A 21,551-nucleotide genomic window follows, 5' to 3' on the forward strand; every position below is an offset into this window, starting at 1 on the left:
GATTTGGGGATGTCAGAAAAACACAGATGCCTTGTTGCAAAATCGTCTCTGCTGTCCCATGGGAGACAGGCAGATTGATTGTCAGAGATTTCAGCCCCCTGAAAATGAAGGAAATCTCTTCAGTCTTAACAAGCTGAAGATTTGATTCACAGTTTGCACTTTTATGTGACCCAACAGACATTAGAAAGTATATGTTTTGGTCATTAAAACAGGAAGGAAAAAACCCCTCACTTTTGAGACTATATTCCTTGTCGCTACAGTAGGTTATACTTCTTGGTTAGAAGATAATAAGTCATATTTAAATACTGTTAACAGGCTTGCTCGAAAAGCTGAGAAGCCATCCAGAAGCCAGCATTCCTTGTCTTTGGGCTCCCTCCCTGCTGCTCTTCTGCTCCCTGTTTTACAAATGAAAAGGAGAAGAGTCCTTAGCAGTCAACCAGGACACTTCCCTGACCCTCGCCTGCATTTCTGGAGGGTATTGGTCACCTTGATGTAGGCTCACCGGGAAGAAACGAAAGAATTGATTTCATCAGGGTTTATTACCTGAAGGGCTTTTTAAGCATGAGCTGTTGCTGTCAGAGTCACAGGATCAGGTGTGATTTCCCGTTTGCTGGAAGATACAGCAAATATGCAAACAGGCTCTCGGCTTTTTTTAGCTCACAAAAGGGAGTCCTTTGAAAGATCCTCCGTTTACCCAATGATCGCTTTCCCTTACACTGTACAGCATTATAATATTCTGACAGTGTAAATCCTCACATTTGCCTCCCTCCCTCTTCCCTTCAGCCGCTCTCCCTGCCCCCTCCCAAGCCTGCTGCTATCGGATCTGTGATGATATGTGATCTCCTGGATACAACCACACACACACACAAGTACCAGGCACTGCTGCTCAGCCGAGCAAAATGTCTTTCTCTTAGAGGTGGTGCTCATCACAGCTTTCAAATCCTTGACGATGTGGCCATGCTTTCCTTTCTGCCTCCTGCCTTTTTCTCTCTTTGTCTGCCTGCTTTTCTTACCCGTGGGTCATTTTTGCCCTGCTGTCTGTAGCTGTATGGACTACCACACCATAGATTGCCGGGATCAAGGACTCCCAAGTGTTCCTAATCCATTTCCATTGGATGTACGGAAACTTCTTATAGCTGATAACAACATTCAGGCGATACCAGCCGATTTCTTTATATTTTATGGAGATCTAGTCTATTTGGACTTCAGGAATAACTCCCTCACCTCTTTAGAAGAGGGCACTTTTAGCAGTTCTACCAAACTGGTGTATTTAGATTTAAGCTACAATAATTTAACACAGCTTGATGCTGGGATATTCAAATCAGCAGAAAAACTGATAAAATTGAGCCTTGGAAACAATAACCTGGTGGATGTGGATGAGGCTGCTTTTGAGAACCTGGAACAGCTCCAAGTGTTAGAATTGAATGACAATAACTTACAAAGCCTAAACGTGGCAGCCCTAGAAGCGCTTCCCTCCCTGCGGACTATACGCTTAGAGGGCAACCCTTGGGTCTGTGACTGTGACTTTGCCAATCTTTTCAGCTGGATACAGGACAATGCATCCAAGCTCCAGAAAGGTAAAGCTCGGTGCCTCACCATGCAGTATGTACGTCTCTGTCTGTGTGTCTCGGAGGGAAGGAGGGTTCTTGGTCAAATTGTCTGTGTGCTGCCTGCAGTGACCCAAACTGCGTCTTGATCACACTCTAATTGCATGCTTTCAGCAAATGAGTCCATTAAAACGATGTTGGCTTCTTTTTTAGCAGCAGGTCCTCCTCCCAGTTTAGAAATAAAATTTTAAAATTAAGCCCTAATAATTTTGATTTATACACTAAATTTGCACAGGCAGTGAAAGAGCCTTTTCAAATTCTGTCAGCCCAGAGCTGGTTCTCTTCCAGACTTCCTTTTCTCTCTGGTAAATATATTTTCTGCAATAAGCCCTTTGAGCAGCTAAACATTCTGTGCCAGCTCCTTAGGAAAACTGATTTTTCTCTCATTTTACTGATTGGCTATAAAGCTGCTACAGAAGAGTTAAATCCCCATTTTATGCAACTGTGGTTGTCAGCCCTTTCCTGGAAGTATTTATTGTGATACTCTGTGTTTGAAACTCTCTTCAGTAGCTTGATTTTGGCTCTTTTCATTAAAATAACACTACTTTCAATATTAGAAATAAATTGAAATGGCTCTGGAGCACCCTAAAATGCAGGATATATAATTCTGGTATTTGGGCCAGTAATTTTCAGAAAAGCATGGGGGGGAAGTATTAACACTGCCACGTATGGGGAATCTAAACTCTTGCTCCATGTTTCCCACCCGACCCCAAAGCCTCTCATAATCCAGCTTTAGCAGATCATTTCCCAGTTCATGCCTCCCAACAAACACGAGGGCAGAAACCCCTGCCATTGAGCCACCCAGCTGCTCACAGAGGCAAACTGCTGGAGCATAAAAACTTCGTAGGGGCTACAGAGGGTATCCAAATATTACCCAACATGAAATCAGTGGGGTCTGGGCTGTGTCTGAGGGGGGGTGTCTGTGCAGAAGATGGTGAGAGCTAAAAGGCTGGTGCAGAAGAGCTCAGGAGACCGGGTTGAGGTCAGGTGACTTTGAATTCAAACAAAAAGGGAAAAAAACCAGCCTACAAATTTCCGAGGTCTTCTTTCTCCTTTCTTGCTCATCAGAGTCTGTAGTCAGTTATTCAGGCTCTTCCTGTGCTCATGACCTTGGGTAGTGTTTTTTAATATACTCATCTGGGTTACCCTAAATATTCTTAGCTGTAAAACAGCTGTTTTAAGGAGGAAGTTATTTGAGGGAAAAGCACTGGGTTTTTTCTTGTCTCCCTCAATGAAACTTTCATCTTGATTTTTTTCTAAACCAAACCTGGGCCTGTTCTCCCACCTTCCCTGATGCTTTAGCTAAAGTTTGCTCTATTTGAACCAAGTAGTTGCCCATCTCTCCTTCTAAACATCAGTTCACTTTCCCCCTACTTTCCACCTCTTCTAATTAACATGTAGCTCATTCCCCTTTATCCAGACTGTCTGTTCAGTTTGAGTCTGACCCAGCCCATCTCGCTTTTCTCTTCTCCCCTGTCAGTGTTTTAAAGCGGATCTGAACTTATGCCTGGAAATCTCAAGTGACTGAGCTTTCCCATAGCAGTGCTGGTGTTCCCCAGTGTCTTGCAAGCTTAGAGTTGCTTGCTCACAGCATTTTCTCTTATCCACAGCTGTGTTTCAGTCAAATAGCTAAAAAATTACTAGCTCATCCAGATCTTCCAAGCTTCCAATTGGATTTGATTTGAGAAGACAAGGAGGGAAGGAGCAAATATTCAAATGGTTGGTTTTATCAGAGCTGTCCCCCCCGACGTGGCCTAAGCAAACAATTTGCATTTGTTCCCAGGAGCGAGTCCCCTGATGTCTTTGCAGCCACTCAGATGAGTGGGATGTAGCTCAAGGATGCAGAAAAGCCTGCGAAGTCAGCGTTTTCATTGCTTGTGAGCTGCTGCCACAGAAATACTGGCTGTCTCCTTTAATAAACTAGCAAAACGTTATTCACGAGGTGAGGGCAAAACTAAACCCAGAAAGGAATGACTGTCTCAGTGACATTTTAAAACGATATGGCCATCAAACAACTCTTGGAAAGTCAGTGTAAAACTAATTCTTACAATTATGATTTGCTTGCATTTTATAGGCAGTTTGCGGTTTTTAATGATATCGCAACTGGAACTAATCACATTAGCTTTACTTGTCTGCTTAGAGTTGTCCAAAGCCGTGTTGGCCTGGCCTTGCCTGGGAGGCGTGGGAAGAGCAACTCACGGAAAGATTCAGCTTTCAGACTCCTTGGCTTCCTCATGATACTGCTGTGAGGCCAGAGACAGAAGTATTCTTGCAGCAAACACATCAAGATAAGTAGGGCAGCAGGCATTATGTCTGGAAATACTGCAAAAGAAAAAGATAGGGATACGTTTTCAGGGCCCAAGAAAAGAGCGGAGTTATCTTGGCCACATGCTTTTCCTTGATAATTCTGCGGCAGCTCAAGCGCTTGCATTGCGTGGCCTGTACAAACAGGAAAGGGCAGGAAGGAAAGAGGAGTATGCTGGTGGTTTTCTTCAAGAATAAGCCATGATTAGCGGTACAGAGTGGTTCTGTGACAGACTGAAGTTCCCCAGCCTTTAAATGGCAGACTTTGTAACCTGGCTTTACTCAGAAAGGAAACTGCGGAAGGGTGAACGGCACTGAATTTCCATCGGTGATCCTGGGTCCTTTCATGAAGTTACAAAGCATCGCAAAGAAACTAAAGGCTCTGTACACTGTTGTGTGCTGGCTTGGGATGCTTCAGAGCGGGTTAGACAGGAAAGGATACGCCAAAGTAGAAAAGCAGCCTGCTCCAACCGGTTGTTGGATGAACGAGGATCCAGGCTGCGATTTGCAAGTGTCACTGTAGCATCCTGGTCCCTTGAGATTCAGAACTGGTAGCAAGAAACAGGAGATAAATGGCTGGGAGAAATCCATTGACAGATTTAGGTTCTGGCCATTCATTTTAATTCCTCACTTTGAATGGCACTTAAAATAGCTTAGTGTGCCCTGTCTGCATGTCTGAGAGGAATCACTTAAACTGTTCCTAAGCCCAGCCACTGCTCCACCTTTTAATCTTAGCACTGCAGTGAAATGGCCTGTTAGTCAAAGCTGCCCTTGTTTTGTGTTGGTTTGTTTTTTTGCAAAAGAAATACCAAGTTGATTTAAAAATTGGAGTTTTGTCAATGTGAACTGAAATCTCAATAATTGATCCTGAAGCTCTACCTCTGTAATTAAGGCCTCAGGAGAACTCAGTGATCCCAACAAAAGCTGTACTTCAACTCATTAGTTTTGCAAAAGCCAGGTCCTTTTTCTTTCTGGCGCTACCAGCAATAGCTTGTAAAGTCCTAACTTCTGCTGACCTGGCTGGCTGTAAAGCCTCTTCCCAGCTGAGCTGCCTTTGCACATCTAACTCGTCACTTCACACAAACAGCTGGGATTTGAATCATTTTACAGATCCCAGCGTTTATTCCTCTCCCCTACATTTCTAAATAAAAGCTTAATTGGCAGTAAGTGAATACTCTCGCATGACGGATTTGCAGGCAGAGTTGTTAAAGAAACTGCACTAGAAGTTTTGCAGTTAAACATGGCACTTTACCTTCAATCAAACTCAGCACTTTAAAACAGTAAACATATTTTTATACTCGTAAAAGATATTAAAAACAACATTTTCATCACACTCCAAAACCAAACCACATTTTTCCCCTCTGATTTGGTTATTAATTGAATAAAAACAAATTAGTGACTATAGTGTGAAGTAGGCAAAGGAACTGTGACAATCAGTGGAATGGTGGTAAGTGGATAATGTGTAACAGTTGTTCTTTTTCCTAGAGAAGACAGAGCATTCACTATGGGCCAAAATGGTTACATTCTAAAACTTCAAAGATTTTCAGTAGAAGGATGTTTGATTTTTTTATAGGTATTTGTTAAGCCGAGATGGCAGCATGGTGGTCAATGATTCATACTGAAGGCTTCCCATTAGGAGGAGCATGGAGTACTGAATAAGGGATGAGTTAAATAGGTTATAGGTTGAGTTAAATAATTTTAGGCTAGAATGTTTCAAAATTTTGAACTCAGTGGAGTCTAAGGAAATTTGGTGTTCATTTTTTTGAGATCGAGAGTCACCTTTGAGATTTCTTGCATTTTCTGCTTCAATGGGAACTGGAAATCCTACAAAAATACGCTCAGCAATTTCTCATATTTGGAAGGGCTTTCTTCTGCTTTCAGAGCTTGTTCTGTATCACATTTTCTCTTGGCTAAGAATGCACTTTTCCTTTCTTGCCTCATCTCTTAACCTACTTTTTTTAGTAATGCTGTTTGAAGCTCAGGGCTCATCCAGCAAAATGTTGTCGCTGGTGCACGTGAGCTACAGAACCAAGGTTTAAGAACAATTCCTTTCGGTGTTTAAATACAAATGGCTTTGATGGAATAAATTTTTGGTGAAAGGTGCTGTTTAAAATTAGTGTGTAGCACCACGAAAGTCATTTCTTGAACCCTTTGAGGACCTCATCTCGATGAAGGCGTTGGATTTGGAGAAAATGCATGTTACAAAAAGAAATCCAAGTGGTCCACAGTGGCCATACCGAAGTGCTCTGTAGAGATCTCTGTTGCTGATTTTAACTTTCTGTGAACATGCTTTGGGCAGCTGCGCCTGTGACCTTGTTTGCTAATGACTAATGCATTTTTAACATTACTTTTAATTAGAGTTCAAGTATTCCTTGGAGTGTGACTGGAGTGTCTCCTTTCTGTCATCTTGTCCTCATTTTGCTTTTTACTTGTTTTTCTTCTCGGTATCTATTTGCAAAGTTGTGTAAAGTTTCTGGGATTGCAAGAGATAGTCGGTGTCTGTGCTTTTTGTGCTAGATGCGATGCCGTTTTCTCAACCTTTTGAGTTTAATACATACTCTATTTAAGTTCCCCACTATCCATTGCAAGAATGAAACATTTTGCTGCCCTCTATTAAAACAGCATTGGAAAGGCTTTTAGCAATTTGATGAGAAAGTTTAAACTGAGCGTTTTATGAGTAGCCTGTGTACACTGATATTTCCAGAAAGACTCAAAAAATTCATTCCAAGTTGGCTAGTGACAGAATTCCAAATAGATTTGTGCTGCCTGTGTGATAAATAGAGGAGATAGATGCTCTGAATGTTTGAAATGAAAGTAGCACATGTTTAAGTGAGGATCGGTGCTCGGTGTTGGGAGTTCCCTGATACAGTCAGGTTTAGCTGGCACCGTGTCAGTGCCCCATCCTCCTGAACGCTAACCTTTACATTCACACCACTAGAAGCAGAACTGGTAAAAGAAGCCTGAAGACCACAGAACTGGCTCCACTTGCAGAACCGTATCCTAAACTAAGGTAATGACTGAACTTTGCTGGAAGAAAGTTCATTAGTGGCAGTAAATCCCATGTCACAACACAAAGGCCATAAGTAGGATCATGTTTTCCTCTTCATTTGTTCAAGTTGCTCCACTTTGGAAAGCTGTGTGCCCAAGACTACACATTTTTAAGATACTCAAAGGGGTTTTTAGTGCCAGTTCTGACGCAGATGCTCTTTAGCTACTTACAAGACTTTTGTAGCTGGTACCTCCTCAATATGGATGGAGAGGTAAATTCTGGTAAAGTGGCATATTTCCAGGTAAAGCCTGTCTATGCAGAAGAAAAGGAGAGAAGGATAACAGTGAGAGGAGGCAGAAAAAAAGCAAGAGCAGGTGACAATGAGACTGTAAGCAGCCTTCTGGAACAGGACACTCAGGCTGAATTCAGTACTAAAAGAAAGCAGGAGATTCAGAAGTGAATCAGTGTAGCAAGAAGAATGGAATAATTTTTGTAAACCTGTTTAGAACGACTGTGCCATGAGGCGATCGTCTCTTGCTTCTTGGGCTCTTTCTATAATCCCATTCCAATCTAAGATCTATTACTAAACTGATTCTGTAAATAAAATAATGTCTTACTACACAAGTCCAGGCCTCTGTAGTAGCCCAGGGCTCACTGAAAATGTTAAACATTGTCTTCAAAAAAAGAGAGTGCAGGTTTCATTTGACCTTCTAACCTAACTAAAAACCAGTGAAACAACTGAGCATTTTGCAAGTCCTCTTGACTTCTCATTCTTTCTCAGGACCTATTTATTCAATTGCTGTGGTAGAGAAGGCTGCCTTAGCTTCGTGTACTAATATGGAACCAGAGCAAGGTTCTGCTAAAAGGAACAGGCTGTTCTGTCCGTTGCAGCCGTTCGGTTCTTCCCCGAGTACCATGCACATGCTCGCACATCTCCAGTACAGAACATAATATCCGTTTTTTGGGAAAGGAATTAAAAGCCCTAAGACATTTCACATATTCAGCAGCTTTTACTCTATTCAAGCAGAAACTCCTAACAGAAATTAGATTCCCTAACAAGCACATCAAATCTGTTTCTATATATATACATGTATAAATATATAATTTGATATCCTAGTCATTTTCAGTAAAATGATCTGACTGCCACTGGCTTTTCACTCTGTTTCTTCCATCTTAAGGTTTTTTGGAGTACTTCCATCTTTCACGGATTTGAAGATGTGGGGACAGCATTTGCAGATGTGAACACCTAATGTTAAACTTTATATTTAGACATTGAGACAAACTGTTAAGTACCCTTTAATGTTGATCTATGGGACTCTAGGGCACTTGGCCATAAAAAGTTTTATTTAGGGACCTAAATCTAGGCTTCAGGTTTTTTTAAGCCTTACTGTTCTGATAGCTTGAGGCTATTTCCAATGAAATTTCATAGCTCTTCAGAGGCAGTGCCTCTCACTGCTTATTAATACATCTAATACATTAGTGACAGTGTTTAAGTAGGCTAAAGAGAACTACAGCTGGAGGCAAAATATCAAACAAGAAATAAAATGCCACATTTAGACATTTCAAGTCTGTGTCAACTGCATTCAGCAATATGAGAGAACAGCTAAATTCCACCCAAAAGCACAAATGCCAATTTTACTTTCAAAAAGAAAAATTTGAAATAACATATTGTAGTGCTCTGACATTTATTGTATAGGTAGTAATGAACACGTGTGCATGAAGCTCACTTCAATGTTTATGGCTTCAGATATTTCTCTGGATGTAGTCCCTATACATACCCGTGTATGTATGACTGGGCATTTTCATTATCTCTTATTATTGTACATTGCTAAATGTTAGGAAACTAATTCTCTGGATACCTGTTTTTTGTGAACTCTACAAAGACCCAACAGAATTGAGGCGTCTCTCATATTTTTTAAATTCAGCATCCAAAATGATAGCTGGGAAATCTCGCTCTGAGGGTTAACAGACAGACCATAATATTGAAGTAATACTGAATTTCAGAAATTCTCCAGCAAAAGACATAGTTAGCATTGGTATTAGAAACAAGCAAAGACAGAAGTGCACAAGGTGTCCTTCAAAATGGAGTCAAATAGACCTGGGGTAAGTGATACCTCTTGCTGCTTGTCTTTGGCTGGAGGAAAATAAAACAAAACCCACACTACAGTACTCATCAGTCAACGTAGTCAGCAAATCTAGGGAAAACTCAAGTCAGATCCAAGAGCAGGGAATTTCAATGCACTTGTCCAGGCATTACTGTTTGAAAATTCCCGATCAGCCAGTACCTATGAGAAACATGGTTGAATTATGTCTAGAAAGCACCAGCAGACGCTAATGAAACTTGGTATCTGGGGTTTTGTGGGGTTTTGTGAAGATCAGAACAGTTATAACTTGGGGCATTACAGCATTGTCAGTCTGTTTTCATTAATTTACAAGGTAGTTATTAATTATTTGTATAAAGACTGGTTTCAGGCTGCATCCATTTCCTAAGAGCTTCGTTTCCATAGGGGAAATATTTCAGCCTCTGACTCTGCAAGACAAACAGGCTTGTGCAGTCCTTTACAGAAACAAATGCAAAGTGTTTATTAGGATCTAGCTGCAGCTTAATTGCCTATAATTTATTATCAAGGTTTAAGTGCTAGACTTCAGTGGAGTTAAATCCTCTAACAGTAAGGCATCTCAAAGTCATATTGTTCTAAAACCTGTGAGGGAATTTCATTGAAATAAACTCTACCTGGAACCCTCCTGCATCACTTCTTTATAAGCACATGTATCTTTTTTTTCCTTTTAAAAACATGTCTCTGCTTTTAACATTATGGTTCTAGGATTCCAGAATTTTCACACTTCACATGTTACTTAGATGATCTATTCCTCAGGGTACAGACCCATATTTTCATCTTACTTTATTTTTTCAGTGTTATGCGACAAGCCTATGTAGAATCTAGCACCTGTCCCTTGATTGGGACTTCAAAGCATTCCCTTTTCCAAAGCAAATAATACGTTACAGCTTGCTCCTGTCATACATCTGCTTCTTCAGATGACATAGCAGAAAGATACAGAGCGTGTGACATTGTCCTTGGGACAGCTGGAGTTCTTACAGATGATGTGATGGCCCTGACCAAAATAACTTAAGCTATGTATTTATAACACACTCACACTTGTTATTTCATTTACAGATTTGTTTGGTATGAAGCAGCAACTCTTTGAGCATGTTGTAGGAGCAATGAGATATATATAACTATCATCAAAGGTTTTCTTGCTGCAGCCAAGCACTAAATAGCAAACTTCTTTGAGATACCCTTTACAAGAAGCCTGACTGATTTTTTTTAAAAGAATAAATTGAACAGGTTCTACAGAATTAAAAAAAAATAATTAAAAACTTTAAAAAAAAATGTAATACCATTCAAGTGGATAAAGTATGAAAGTAGGGCACTAAGCACGAAGGTTAAATGGCACTCTCCTGTCCTCTGGAAGTCTTGTGTGTTGGGACAGGTCTTCAGGTCTTCTTCTTGCGCCAGTCTGTATGCAGCAGAATAACCCACACCTTATAATTAACACCGATCACTTTATAGAAGCCATTCTTTTGTTCGTTGTTCGCACAGAGGGTGTATGATGACCTGGGATTGCTTTCTGCCCAAGCAAAGAACAAAACAGGCTCTATTGCTCGGCGTGAATGGAATGGGACAGGTGCAGTACAGAACAGCAGCTCTCCACACACACTGGATTCTGGTGTCATAAGGACAACCTACTTTTAAATAATGTAAAGAAAGTAACATATTGCTATGGAAGGATGCAGGTGAAATGTTCATATGTCATCGTAGGTAGACACGCGTGTGACCTTCAGATTGTGATGATTTCAGGTAAGCAGTTAGAAGCTCTGGTGCAATAGTCACTGCTTTGGGAGGAAATATTCCCTGCGCCATTAGAGATGTAGCGGCTGGTCTTATTCCTGTTACAAATGAACAGGGTGTTCCAAGTTCTCTTTGGAGTGGAAAGAAAAGCTTCTGTTAACCGTATTGGGTTTTGCAATAGTGTCACGACACAGCTCAGAAAAACATTCACCAAACAGGATGGACTAATAAATGTTCCTCTCTGCCTCAGTCACTGGCATGTGCTTCCACTGAGCTCTGCAGGCCTTCTAGGCTGCTTCCAGCACAATTCCCTCAGAACTGCCTGGTGTGGAGATAGGAGAGGTCGGCTCAGTCCTGTCCTGCTGAAAAGATGGTGCATACGCAGGGTGGCTGAAGCTGTAGCTGGGAGCTGGCAAGGCCTCTATGCTGGCCCCTGGCTTACGATGCCATATTTTGCCTGTTGGCATCTATTATTCTCAATGACTACAAATTCTGTAAAGACTTGAGGCTAAGCTACCACATTGTAGTGTCACAGAATAAAGCAAGTAGAAAATTCCTATCTAATCTATTTGGTTTGAGAACGTGACCTAGATTCCAGTACCCATGGCTACATGGAGAGAAGCTTTTTTATTTCTCGTTATTGTGTAATCAGACTCAAAATCATTACAGTACACTGATTCTCATAGCAAGAAATACCCTCTGAGTGACTTGATATGTTGCAGATTCTTTTCTATTTATCTTGTGTGTGTTGTGATGCCGGGTGAAAGCATCTGGGAAATACAAATAGAGCTCACAGTCTACAGGCTCAGTTTTGAGCCATGGCAAAACTGCTCTTGGTAATGAATAAGTGGGCTCTTACTTGTCCGCCTCTAGAATCCTGGGCAGATACTACAATCCTGTTATTTCTAGAGGCCAGGGATGCAGCTTGTAGAACTGCTTAGAACAATAGGGGTCTTTTTGGAGTCTTTTTTGCTCTGTGTCTTTAATATGTTTATATATTAAATATATTAATATATCATATAATATTAATATTTAATATAGTATGTTTCTATTTTCTTATGGAAGCTTAAATACATTACATTCATTTTCTTGCAGTTTCTGCACAACAGCAGTAACTGCTTTGATTACTGACAACATCATGTTGTTTTATTGAAAACTGTTTGCTTTGTAAAAGCTGCTTAAAAAGACACAAGTCTTGGAATTCCAGCCTATGGCTTTTCACTCCTCTCATGTTTCTCATGGTTTTGAATAGAGAAGGATATCCTTTTGTGTCCCCTTTTGCTTGTCACTCCCGTTAACCCCTAGAGTTGGTATTCATCAAGTCTTGATGAAAAGAAAATACGGATTTGCTGAGCAACCCTCACTCCTTTGAGTAGAAAGGTTTGTACAGAGGGCTCTGTCTATAGAGTGCAATGGTGCGTACTCCCTCTAGCCATCCATGCAGTCACAGCACACTCAGGTGCTCTGGAACATCAGCTTGTGTGCGAGACGTCATATATGTGAATACTGCAGGTTCCAGATTTCCCAAAGTCTCAGGGGGTGTTTGACACTCTGTGGCTCCTTTACCTTCCGGGCCAGTTCCATAGACGGGAGGTTTCAAAGAGCTGCAGAGCAAGTTGCCTCACCATCTGGTGCACATCGCCAGTGCACTCCAGGCTCAGAGAAAAAAATAAAGCATGTATTGAGGTGGCAGTTTGCCTGGAGGAAACTATTCAGCCTTGGGCATGCTGACTGCTGTCCTGTTCTGCTGGCAGCTTTTGTTACGTTGTCAGCAAGAGGAGCATGAGAAAGAGGGAAGGCAACAGAACTTTAGGCAAATATGACAGAGTCAGGATGGCTTTTAGGGATCAAAATTTAGTACAATCATCATTGCAAGGTCAAGTAAGTCAGGGTGATAATTGGAGCCATAGCAGACTTAGCTAAAACTCTGAAATCAACATAACAGCTGGGCTAGATCCAGAAAACCAGTGAGGTTTGTACCACTACCCCTAGGAGCCTGGGTTTAATAGTAAAATGTCATATACCGTAGCTATTCAGCCATGAGAAAAAAGGGATTCACAAAAGCAGAGGAAATCTTATTGTCACACATTCCTTATTTAAAGTGACATCACGGTTATATGGTAGAGCTGTGTGACGGAAAGGCCCTGCCCGCTGTGTGCACACAGCAACGCAGAGCCAAAAACTGGGAGTCCCTTCTGTCATCATTAGCAAAGAGTAAAAGTGTATCGGGTAAACCAGCAGCAGTTCTTGTGTCATTAATACACAATCCTTGTATTTCCCCTTTATATTCATATCCTTAATAGCAAGATAAGAGCTATCTTGCCAACAGACATACAGGCTTAATTCCCATTATTATTTGTTGCGTTTTAGCCCTGTTAATGTACTCTCCTGATTTCCCCCTGTTGGGAATGAAGAGGGAGTTCCACATATGCAGTGAACTGTATGGTGTTACTCTCCACTATCAAACTACATTCTCACCAGTTATTAAATTTGGATGGTTTTGCTTTCACTGTGAAGAACCCAGCTTTAGGCATTCTTCAGTAATGCATGGAGGAATAATATCTGCTGGCTGCATGTCCTTATGGCAGTTGGGGAGAAAAGGTGAAAGTAGGTCATAGACAAACAAATATCCATTAAACATAAGCTGTAGTTTTGACCAGCAGGAAAAGACAACTGTAGTTTTGGAACTACATGGAAAAAAGTAGTGTAGAGGCCCCAAGGCGTGGAAATAACTTCAGTATCCCTGTTACCCTGTTTTGGAGTCAGGATTTGTGTTCAGATGAAGTAGCTGGGAAGCGCTTCCAGGTCTCCAGATTTAGACGCATCCAGGGTTCAACATTCACTTTTTCAAATCCTCAAAATCATGGTCCCAGATCGTACCTGGCCTCCTGGAAGACTGAAGGTAAAATAACTTAATTTCCAGGAGCCACTCAAGGGGGTTATATGTGAGTTTTGGATAGTGACAGGTTTTGTTCCATTTTTTCCTGAGTTTTGTTCAAATTCATAAACCTAGAACTAACCCTGGAACTTTTCTTCAGCCATTCAATCTCTGACTGGAGCAACAGAAGGATTCATCAATATTCCGCTGATTTGTTTCCCTTTCCTCTTCTTTGCAGGTCTCCATGAAATCCAGTGTTCCCTGCCTGTAGAAAATAGAAGAATCTTCCTGAATGAATTATCTGAGGTCAGCTTTAGTGAATGCAAATTTAGTTTGTCATTGACGGACCTTTTTATCATCATCTTCTCTGGAGTCGCAGTCTCCATTGCTGCTATTCTATCAAGCTTCTTCTTAGCAACTCTAGTACACTGCTTCCAAAGATGTGCTCCCAGTAAAGATGACGATGATGATGAAGACGACAGTGAGGACTGAACTTAGTCTATATACTTACGTTTCCTTGGTTTATAAGTTACTAGATCATCAGCTAAAGCCTAGGAAGAAAACAAGTAGAGTAAAAGCTTTAAACATGAATTAAATGAAATCACAATGTGTAAAGATCCATTCTAATGTCATGATGGTCACAGGTAGGAATTGCAGTTTGCATCCGAGACTGTTAGCGTTGCTTACATACGTAACCTGATGCAATGAGACCGGGTTAATTTCTAGGATCCTTAATCAAACACTGCATTTAAATTTGAAGATTGGAGGAAAAAGGGGGAAAGGCCAAAACAAAAAGTTCCAGTGTTTTAAAAGACAAACTCACAGCTTCCAGATTGTCCTTCTGATGAGATGCAGATTCTTCTAAGTGCTTGGTAGCTTGTTCTAAATGCACTTCGAAAAGGACTGGATGGATGGAGGCATTTCAGCTGGAAAATAAGGAAGCAATTTAAAATAGTGCCCTCCTTAGATCTAAGTAGTGGGAGATTCTATTAAGCTCACACAACTTTCCAAGTAACAAAATGCAATTAAAATGATTCCTAGAATTGTAGAAAGCCTCATAGGAAGGTTGGCATCTTCTCTCTACAAATGTTCTCTATAAACATTCATTCTCCATTTAATGACAGCAGTTACAGGCATCATTCAGCCAAAAAAAAAATTTTTTTCTATAAGTGAATAGGATTCTTGATCTGAGTCATCCACTGCAGCTGCCTGGCACCTCTTTGGGCATGGCACAAATACTAAATATAACATTCTTTTGCATTTTTAAACGCAATGAAGTAAAGGATTTCCCTTCCCTGTAACGCTAGGCACAAGTAACTGTGGCAGTATCCAGTCCGTTCAGTTATTTTAAAACACTAAGGGCTGTATTCTGCTCCTGATTATACGATTACTAATTGAAGTGAACACCACGATCCAAATTGGCAACTGTATAAACAAGAGCAGAGTCTGGCCCGAGATGTTTCTGACTGTATCATAGATTTGTCAAAACTTGAGCTCTTCTATATAACGGTAGATATTTTTGTTAAAATTAAAAAAGACATTTATTACAAGAGATTTTTGGAATAGTGCCGGACAGCTTTTTAGGATAAGTATATTTTTAAAATATTTGTAATGGAAATATTTTTTTAAAGCTCTGTGTATTTAAAGTATTATCTAGAATAGCTGTGCGGGCTTAAGTAATGACTAACATAGTAGTAAACAATCTAAGGACCGTATGCTAATATAAAAGAATTAGACCTGATAAAAAGTAGCATCTATTTAACTACTGTAAATGCTATTATTTCTTAAAAAACACTCTTTGGTTAAAATATTGCCTTGCTCAGTTAATACAAATGGTCTTTTATGGACAGTTAGTTCCAAATCTCTTATGTCTGTTGTGCTAATTGTTCAGGCAGACAGGAGTGAGTGACATGGGGTGTGTGAGGGGTAACGGGGGCCAGGAGACGGAGGGTACAAGATGAGGGCTCCTGGGGGTTGTCCCCATCTAACGGTGATCAGCACGAAGACCTTCAGCAAATCACTACCTGTCTGTGCCTCAGTTTCACTACCTAGAAAATGAAGATCATCATAACTATTTATCTTCTTCAAGTGCTTTGAGATACGCAATGGGGGGGCACTATAGCGGGGCTGAGTGTGATGATTATATCCGTTAGGCTGAAGCCGATGTGACACAGTAAGTCCGATCTGATCTCATACCAGTGTGACTTCACGGAGATCAGTGGAGCTACTCCATTAGCTCACAGTTTGCACCACGCTGAGGTCAAAACCAGGACAGAAGTGTTTATTTCTATTAGCTCTACAGCTTATTCAATGCGACTTAATGCTACCATTGTTAAGACTATTATTTCTGAAAACACGTTGAAACAGAATTAAGTAGGACAGTGAGAGGATACTTGTATCAGTACTGTCTTATGCTATTCTGATTCTTCCAAAAAAACGAAATGACATGATTTTCACTGTGTAGTGCCATGATTATAAATAACACAAATATATTTATAATTTCAACATGGGCTTTCACGTTTATTTGTATGTGGGTATGAAAAAAGGGAAAAAAAAGGTGCCTGATTCTCTTATCATTTCTAAGTTGGGTTTTGCAGTATTGTTGGAAATAGGCAACTTGTTGCCCGGTGCAGTTCATGAAATACCCTCCCTTTGCAACAAAGAGGGATACGTTATCAACAGATTTATATTTAGAGCTGTGCAAATTGTTCAGTCATGGAATCGGGTCACACTTTTTTTGTCTGTAAGTTTTATTATGGACTCAGAAATTGCGACCGGTTAGCAAAAGGATTTGTCCTACCAAACTTATCAGTGAATGTTTCAACAAATGTGTACCCTTCCTTTGGTTAACGACTTTAGGGGTTTGTTTCATTGTCCTGTAAGGGTGACTGATTTTGCAGAGGTCACATCTCAAACTCAACTATTTTGACTGGGTTCTGCTCTTACTTGCAGGTTCATCCTACCGTGGTGCCTCAAAATGAAGATCTAGATTTGTTTATAGTTTGTAGCTTTTTGTTCAACCCAACATAAAGCCCTGAAAGCAGTGATTATATTTGGAACTTTAGCACCCCTCAGAACAGCAAGGAACAGACCAAGCTGACACCCACATAATCCAGTGCAAGCTGAAGAGCAAGGCTTAGTAAAGCTTTATTTATGAAGCTGCCATTCTGGACACTCCATCACATCAAAGTGATTTTGCAAAGTATGTTTTTTTTCTGGATAAGAAATTTGAATGATATTTACCCCTACTAAGTAATGTATATTTCATAAGTATTGAACTCATCCAGTTAGTAATATTTATTCATTGTAAGCATCAGCAGTTACCTACGATTAATATTGATTTTGCATAATTCTAATTGCTAGTAAATGAGACAGAACTTGAATTTAGTTCTTACTGGGATTTTTCTTATTTTATGTAATCTTCAGAGTAAAACATTCCCCTGACGGAATATTGCCAGAACTGGTGATCAGCCTAGCGTCCCCTGCTAAACTTTGAAAGCTGATTTCACTTTGAATAGAAAGCGGCCCGAAGGCTGCGTTATTCTTGCCGTTTTATCTCCACAAAGGTATTAGCGTGGAGGTAACCCCATCTCCAGCTCTGTGGGCATGGGAGGTGTTCCCATGGGAGGATGCTGCTGTGGGTGGGATGCGCTCCCTTCTCAGGCTGCCGTAACCCCCACTAAGCTCGGTGATGTTACAGTGGTGCCAAGTATAAAAGCTGAATTTAGTTCCCTGTGCAACACATCACTGGCTCAAGAAGCACCGCCTGTAGGTGATGATAGATGTGCAGTAGAAAGTTTGTCCCCATTTACAATTTTCCTTCTGAAATCGCTTTACTGTCGTGGTGGTATCTCTCACTGTCAGAAAGGAGCAGACATTTTACCTGCTTCAAGGGGAAGGAAAGATGCTATGCCTGACCCAAATAAAATGTTGCAGGCTCAAAGAGCCAGGAAGCAGCTGTCACGTTGCCTGCAGATATGTCTCCTTGATGAAATGCTGGATCTCGGTATGTGTGAGGATCCAAAAAATGTGCAAGAAAGCAAATCTACATGATGTAATTGAGATAGAGTCTGACTTTTTAGAAGTGTGCGCATTGGTTTTAAAAAAAAATCTCTAATCCACAGAATATGAAAATAAAGATCACCTGCAGCGACTGTCCAAACCTAGCATTTCATCCTCAGTCAGCCAGCATCGTTTTGAGGCAGCTTCAGTCCTGCTGTGACTCTTACTCAGATGTGAATATTAATGGATCATTTTTCAGAGCAGCATAAAAATGCATTGGGAAAGTACCTTGAAGGGATGGTTCTGGAAGCTCATAAAAAGGAGCGTACTGCTTGCCTACCTCAGATATATCATAGAGAGTGGGCCATTGTACACTGACAGCTAAAACTAGGCCTGGCAAACTTAGAGGTGACCAAAAATGTTCTCGTCTTTTGGTTGTGGGAAGAACTGTGTGCAATCACGTGTGGATGTGGACAGGGTGTGCACACTTGTGCGGCAGGGAAGAGTGTGTATAACAATACTAGAGCTTGCTGTAACTATCACCCCTGTAGACAGCCTCAGTGGAACAGCTGAAGCCTGATGGGGATGCTGAGCCTGAGACGGTCCTTCATCCCCAGCGGAGGTTCCTCTGTGCTGGCTTTCAAACCCACAGGAGCAACTCTGTGCAGGACCTTGTACTGATTCAGCACATGCTGCCTACCTGCTACGTGAGTAAATTCCTCTAGTTTTCATGGCTGTTGGCTGGCACGTTTCTACATTCATGTCCCACAAAATAAAGGAGCAGGGGGTTTATGGCTTCCGAATCTGACCATTCCTCTCAGAATGATGTTCTCATTGGTGGTAGTAGCAACTGAAATGCTTTACTGTGGAGGTAAGTCATTGTGGTGAAGGTGATGTTGAAATGCTGAATCCTTGCATACTCTTTCCAGAAAGAAACCAGAAATATACATTAGGAAATTAAATTTCTTGGAGAATAAGATCTGCCATGGACTCCGAGCGCTGAGCGGCCTGTAATATGCATGAGCCACCAGAAACATTTAATTTATCTGTTAACAGCAATACAACCTTGTCATAGAATTGTAGAAAATAGCTATGGAAGAACTTCAAATATATCATCTGATGGCAGCTGATCCTTTGTAATAACAATACTTGGTTTTCTAATTGGATTCCTACTCTCATCTTGCCATCATCTCCATCGTGTTTGCTTTCTGTATTTTCATATCTTGACTGTATCTAGAACAGCAGAATCCCAGTTTGGTACCATCTCTGCACGGTGCAGCAATACAAATCACCGACAGCAATAACCAACTAGCAGACTAGGAAAAACACGGGTTTGTTTATGCTGACCAGCCAGCCATCTATGATTGTAAAGAGTTAGCAGGAACAAAAAAAAAACTATTGAATTTTAAGCTGACAGCGCAACAGGAGACCTTCTGCTGCAAAGCAGAATGCCTGAATTATGATGTGTCTCTCCAGTTCCCATCAGCTCTCACACCCCACCCAGAGCCCCGTGAAGCCATGTGAAATTGTGTAACATTGGGTTAGCAGCACATAATGTGCTTTTTTGGGGCTTGTCAAAAAACATACGAGTAAACACTTCAGAGCAGGCTTCTACTGTTGGTTTTGTGGGAGGTGAAAAGTTTGCAGGGAGGTGAGCAGCAAATAAGGAGTGAAACAGCTTGGGCCAGAGTTGTACAGTAGAGTCAAGTTTGCTTCAAAGCAGCATTGTTTTGACCCCAGAGCTGCTGTTTCACCAATTTCTATTAGCAATGGTGAGTTCTAAATGTTAGCCAGTTCGCACCCAGTTATGGAGCAGGAGAGTCTATTTCAAGGAGAAATTTGTCAATTAAATTTCTAAAGTTTGTCCCAGCCAAAGCACTGCTTGCCTGTTTAAAAGCTTTAATTCGACTCTGAAATGTGATGTGTCTCTTAGTAGGCTGTACACAAACCTCTTATCAGCTGAGAACTGAGAAAGTCAAACATGTCCATCCAGACAGTTTGGATGCCAGCGAGATGTGCTTCAGTTGGTTCTGTATGTGAGGTCATTCTTCCAGCCTGACATCACTGGAGTGTAAGGGATTGGGCTCTGACTTCCTTTTTTTTCTCCCGGTCATGCTGCTCACTAATAGCTGAGCAAAGCACAGGATACGGGCTTTGTTCCCCACCTTAGAAACTCCCTTAGCTGGAAGAAAGAGCAAAAAAGAATTGAGAATTGAGCAGGAAAACCAGCTTTGTGACCTTCACTTAAGATCTAAATGTGATAAGGTCCAGCTAAGTGACATTCCAAGGCAGGGCTCGCTGTGCTTGTGTGGGGGTTTTGCTGTTTTAATTAGGGCAAGTGCTGAAAGACTTTGCAGTAGAAATAATATCTGGTCTTCATGGTATTTAACAGGGAATGAAAAGACTGTGAGCATATTTGACAAATGATTCTAGTCTATTTTTGCCCACCAGTTTTTTCTCAAATTGAGGAACTGATGCTCTCTGAAGAGTAGATTAGGTTTGCAATCTGCAGTGGGTTAAAGTATTACTCTTTATCCTTTGAAGATCTGGCTTCAAATGTGAATTTGGGTCACAGGAGGAAATGACCAGAATAAATCCCTTAAGGTCATTTTGGTCAGTTGGGCAAATGCAGAGAGATGCCCTTATTAACAATATGAACTGTAAACTTGAGGATGGGAAAACCCTTCCCTGAACTCCAAAAGTTTCCATTTAAATATGGCATTTGATGGTTTTAAAATCACAAAGCTAAACAGAGAAATGAGACAGATGCATTGTAACCATCATTAAAATGGAAACTGAGGCATAATTAGATTGACTTGTGTTTTCATAGGTCACCATTATTTTTGAGTTACTTTGTTGAGTAACTAACCTTAACTTTAACATGGTGATGTTAAACCCCATGTACTGGCAGGGAAGTGTGGAATATTGGCTATAAATTAGCACTAGTTAGGGGTTTAGAGCTGCAGTGTCCTAACTAATAACCTGAAACGTCTGCCTTTCAGTGCTGATTCACTGTGCAGACCCTTGCTTTGCTCAGAGTAATTCAGTTGCCTTGTGATCACATTAATTAAAAAACAAACAAACAAAAACCCCAAAACCTAAAAAACCCACCAAAACCCCTAGTTTGCATCCTCAACATATAGAACAAGGAGATGTTCTGTAAGTGGACTCACTGCTTTCTTCCCATGGCAAGTCCTAAATGTCATTGTATTTATTGACCTCAGATAAGAGTTTGGTAAGAAGGGACAGGGGAGTGATATATAAATATATTCTAGAAATACTTTATCATAGAGTAACTTGAGGTTGGAAATTCTCAAAACCTAATTGTGAATTCTGTTTCCAAGAGTGGGATAATGTTATGAGTGCAAAGTTAGATATATTGTCCACACCTTCAAAAAAAAATAAATCTTCTTTAAAACAAAATTTGGAAGAAAAAGCTACTTTAGAGATTATTCAGTCTGGAAAGGCTTTTTTTAACCACTAAATTAAAATAAACCCTGCAAAGTAGGATTTTAAATGAAAGCAGAGAGTGTTCTAACCATAAACTCATGAACATTATACTGTATGGCAGGAAAATGACAACAGATTTAACATAGCCTAATTTATGTTATTCCCTGAGGGCCCAGAAGTCACTAGGCTGAGAAGTTTGTATTGTTTTCAGAGGAAAGTATTTCGTGCAGGCTGATTTCTTCAATATTTGCGTACAGGACTGGGATTATCCAGCACTGGGCAGTGTGGGGTCTGTGAGACTGTGTGAGTGCGTCAGGGGAAGTCATTGCTTTCTGCTTTTCTGAAGTATGTTTTGATAAAAATAAAATAATCGTAGTTGTATGTTGGCCTCGATTCTGTTTTCACTGCTAAATTATTTGGGATCCTGTCCTTATCTGGTAAAGATTGGTAGGGCTCCGTTAACTTTACTG

At 40.7% G+C, this 21,551-nt stretch overlaps 1 protein-coding gene across 1 annotated transcript; it reads left to right on the top strand.

Annotated features, from left to right (window-relative positions):
• The first annotated feature begins 828 nt into the window (after positions 1 to 828).
• On the top strand, positions 829 to 16,126 carry LRRC38 (leucine rich repeat containing 38). Its single transcript, XM_074161799.1, has 2 exons — positions 829 to 1,577; positions 13,868 to 16,126. The coding sequence occupies exons 1-2, from the start codon at positions 950 to 952 to the stop codon at positions 14,119 to 14,121; spliced, it is 882 nt and encodes a 293-aa protein (XP_074017900.1). The 5' UTR covers positions 829 to 949; the 3' UTR covers positions 14,122 to 16,126.
• Positions 16,127 to 21,551: the final 5,425 nt, after the last annotated feature.

This window comes from Numenius arquata, chromosome 20 (assembly GCF_964106895.1).
Source record: "Numenius arquata chromosome 20, bNumArq3.hap1.1, whole genome shotgun sequence".
In the NCBI taxonomy this organism is placed as follows: Eukaryota; Metazoa; Chordata; class Aves; order Charadriiformes; family Scolopacidae; genus Numenius; species Numenius arquata.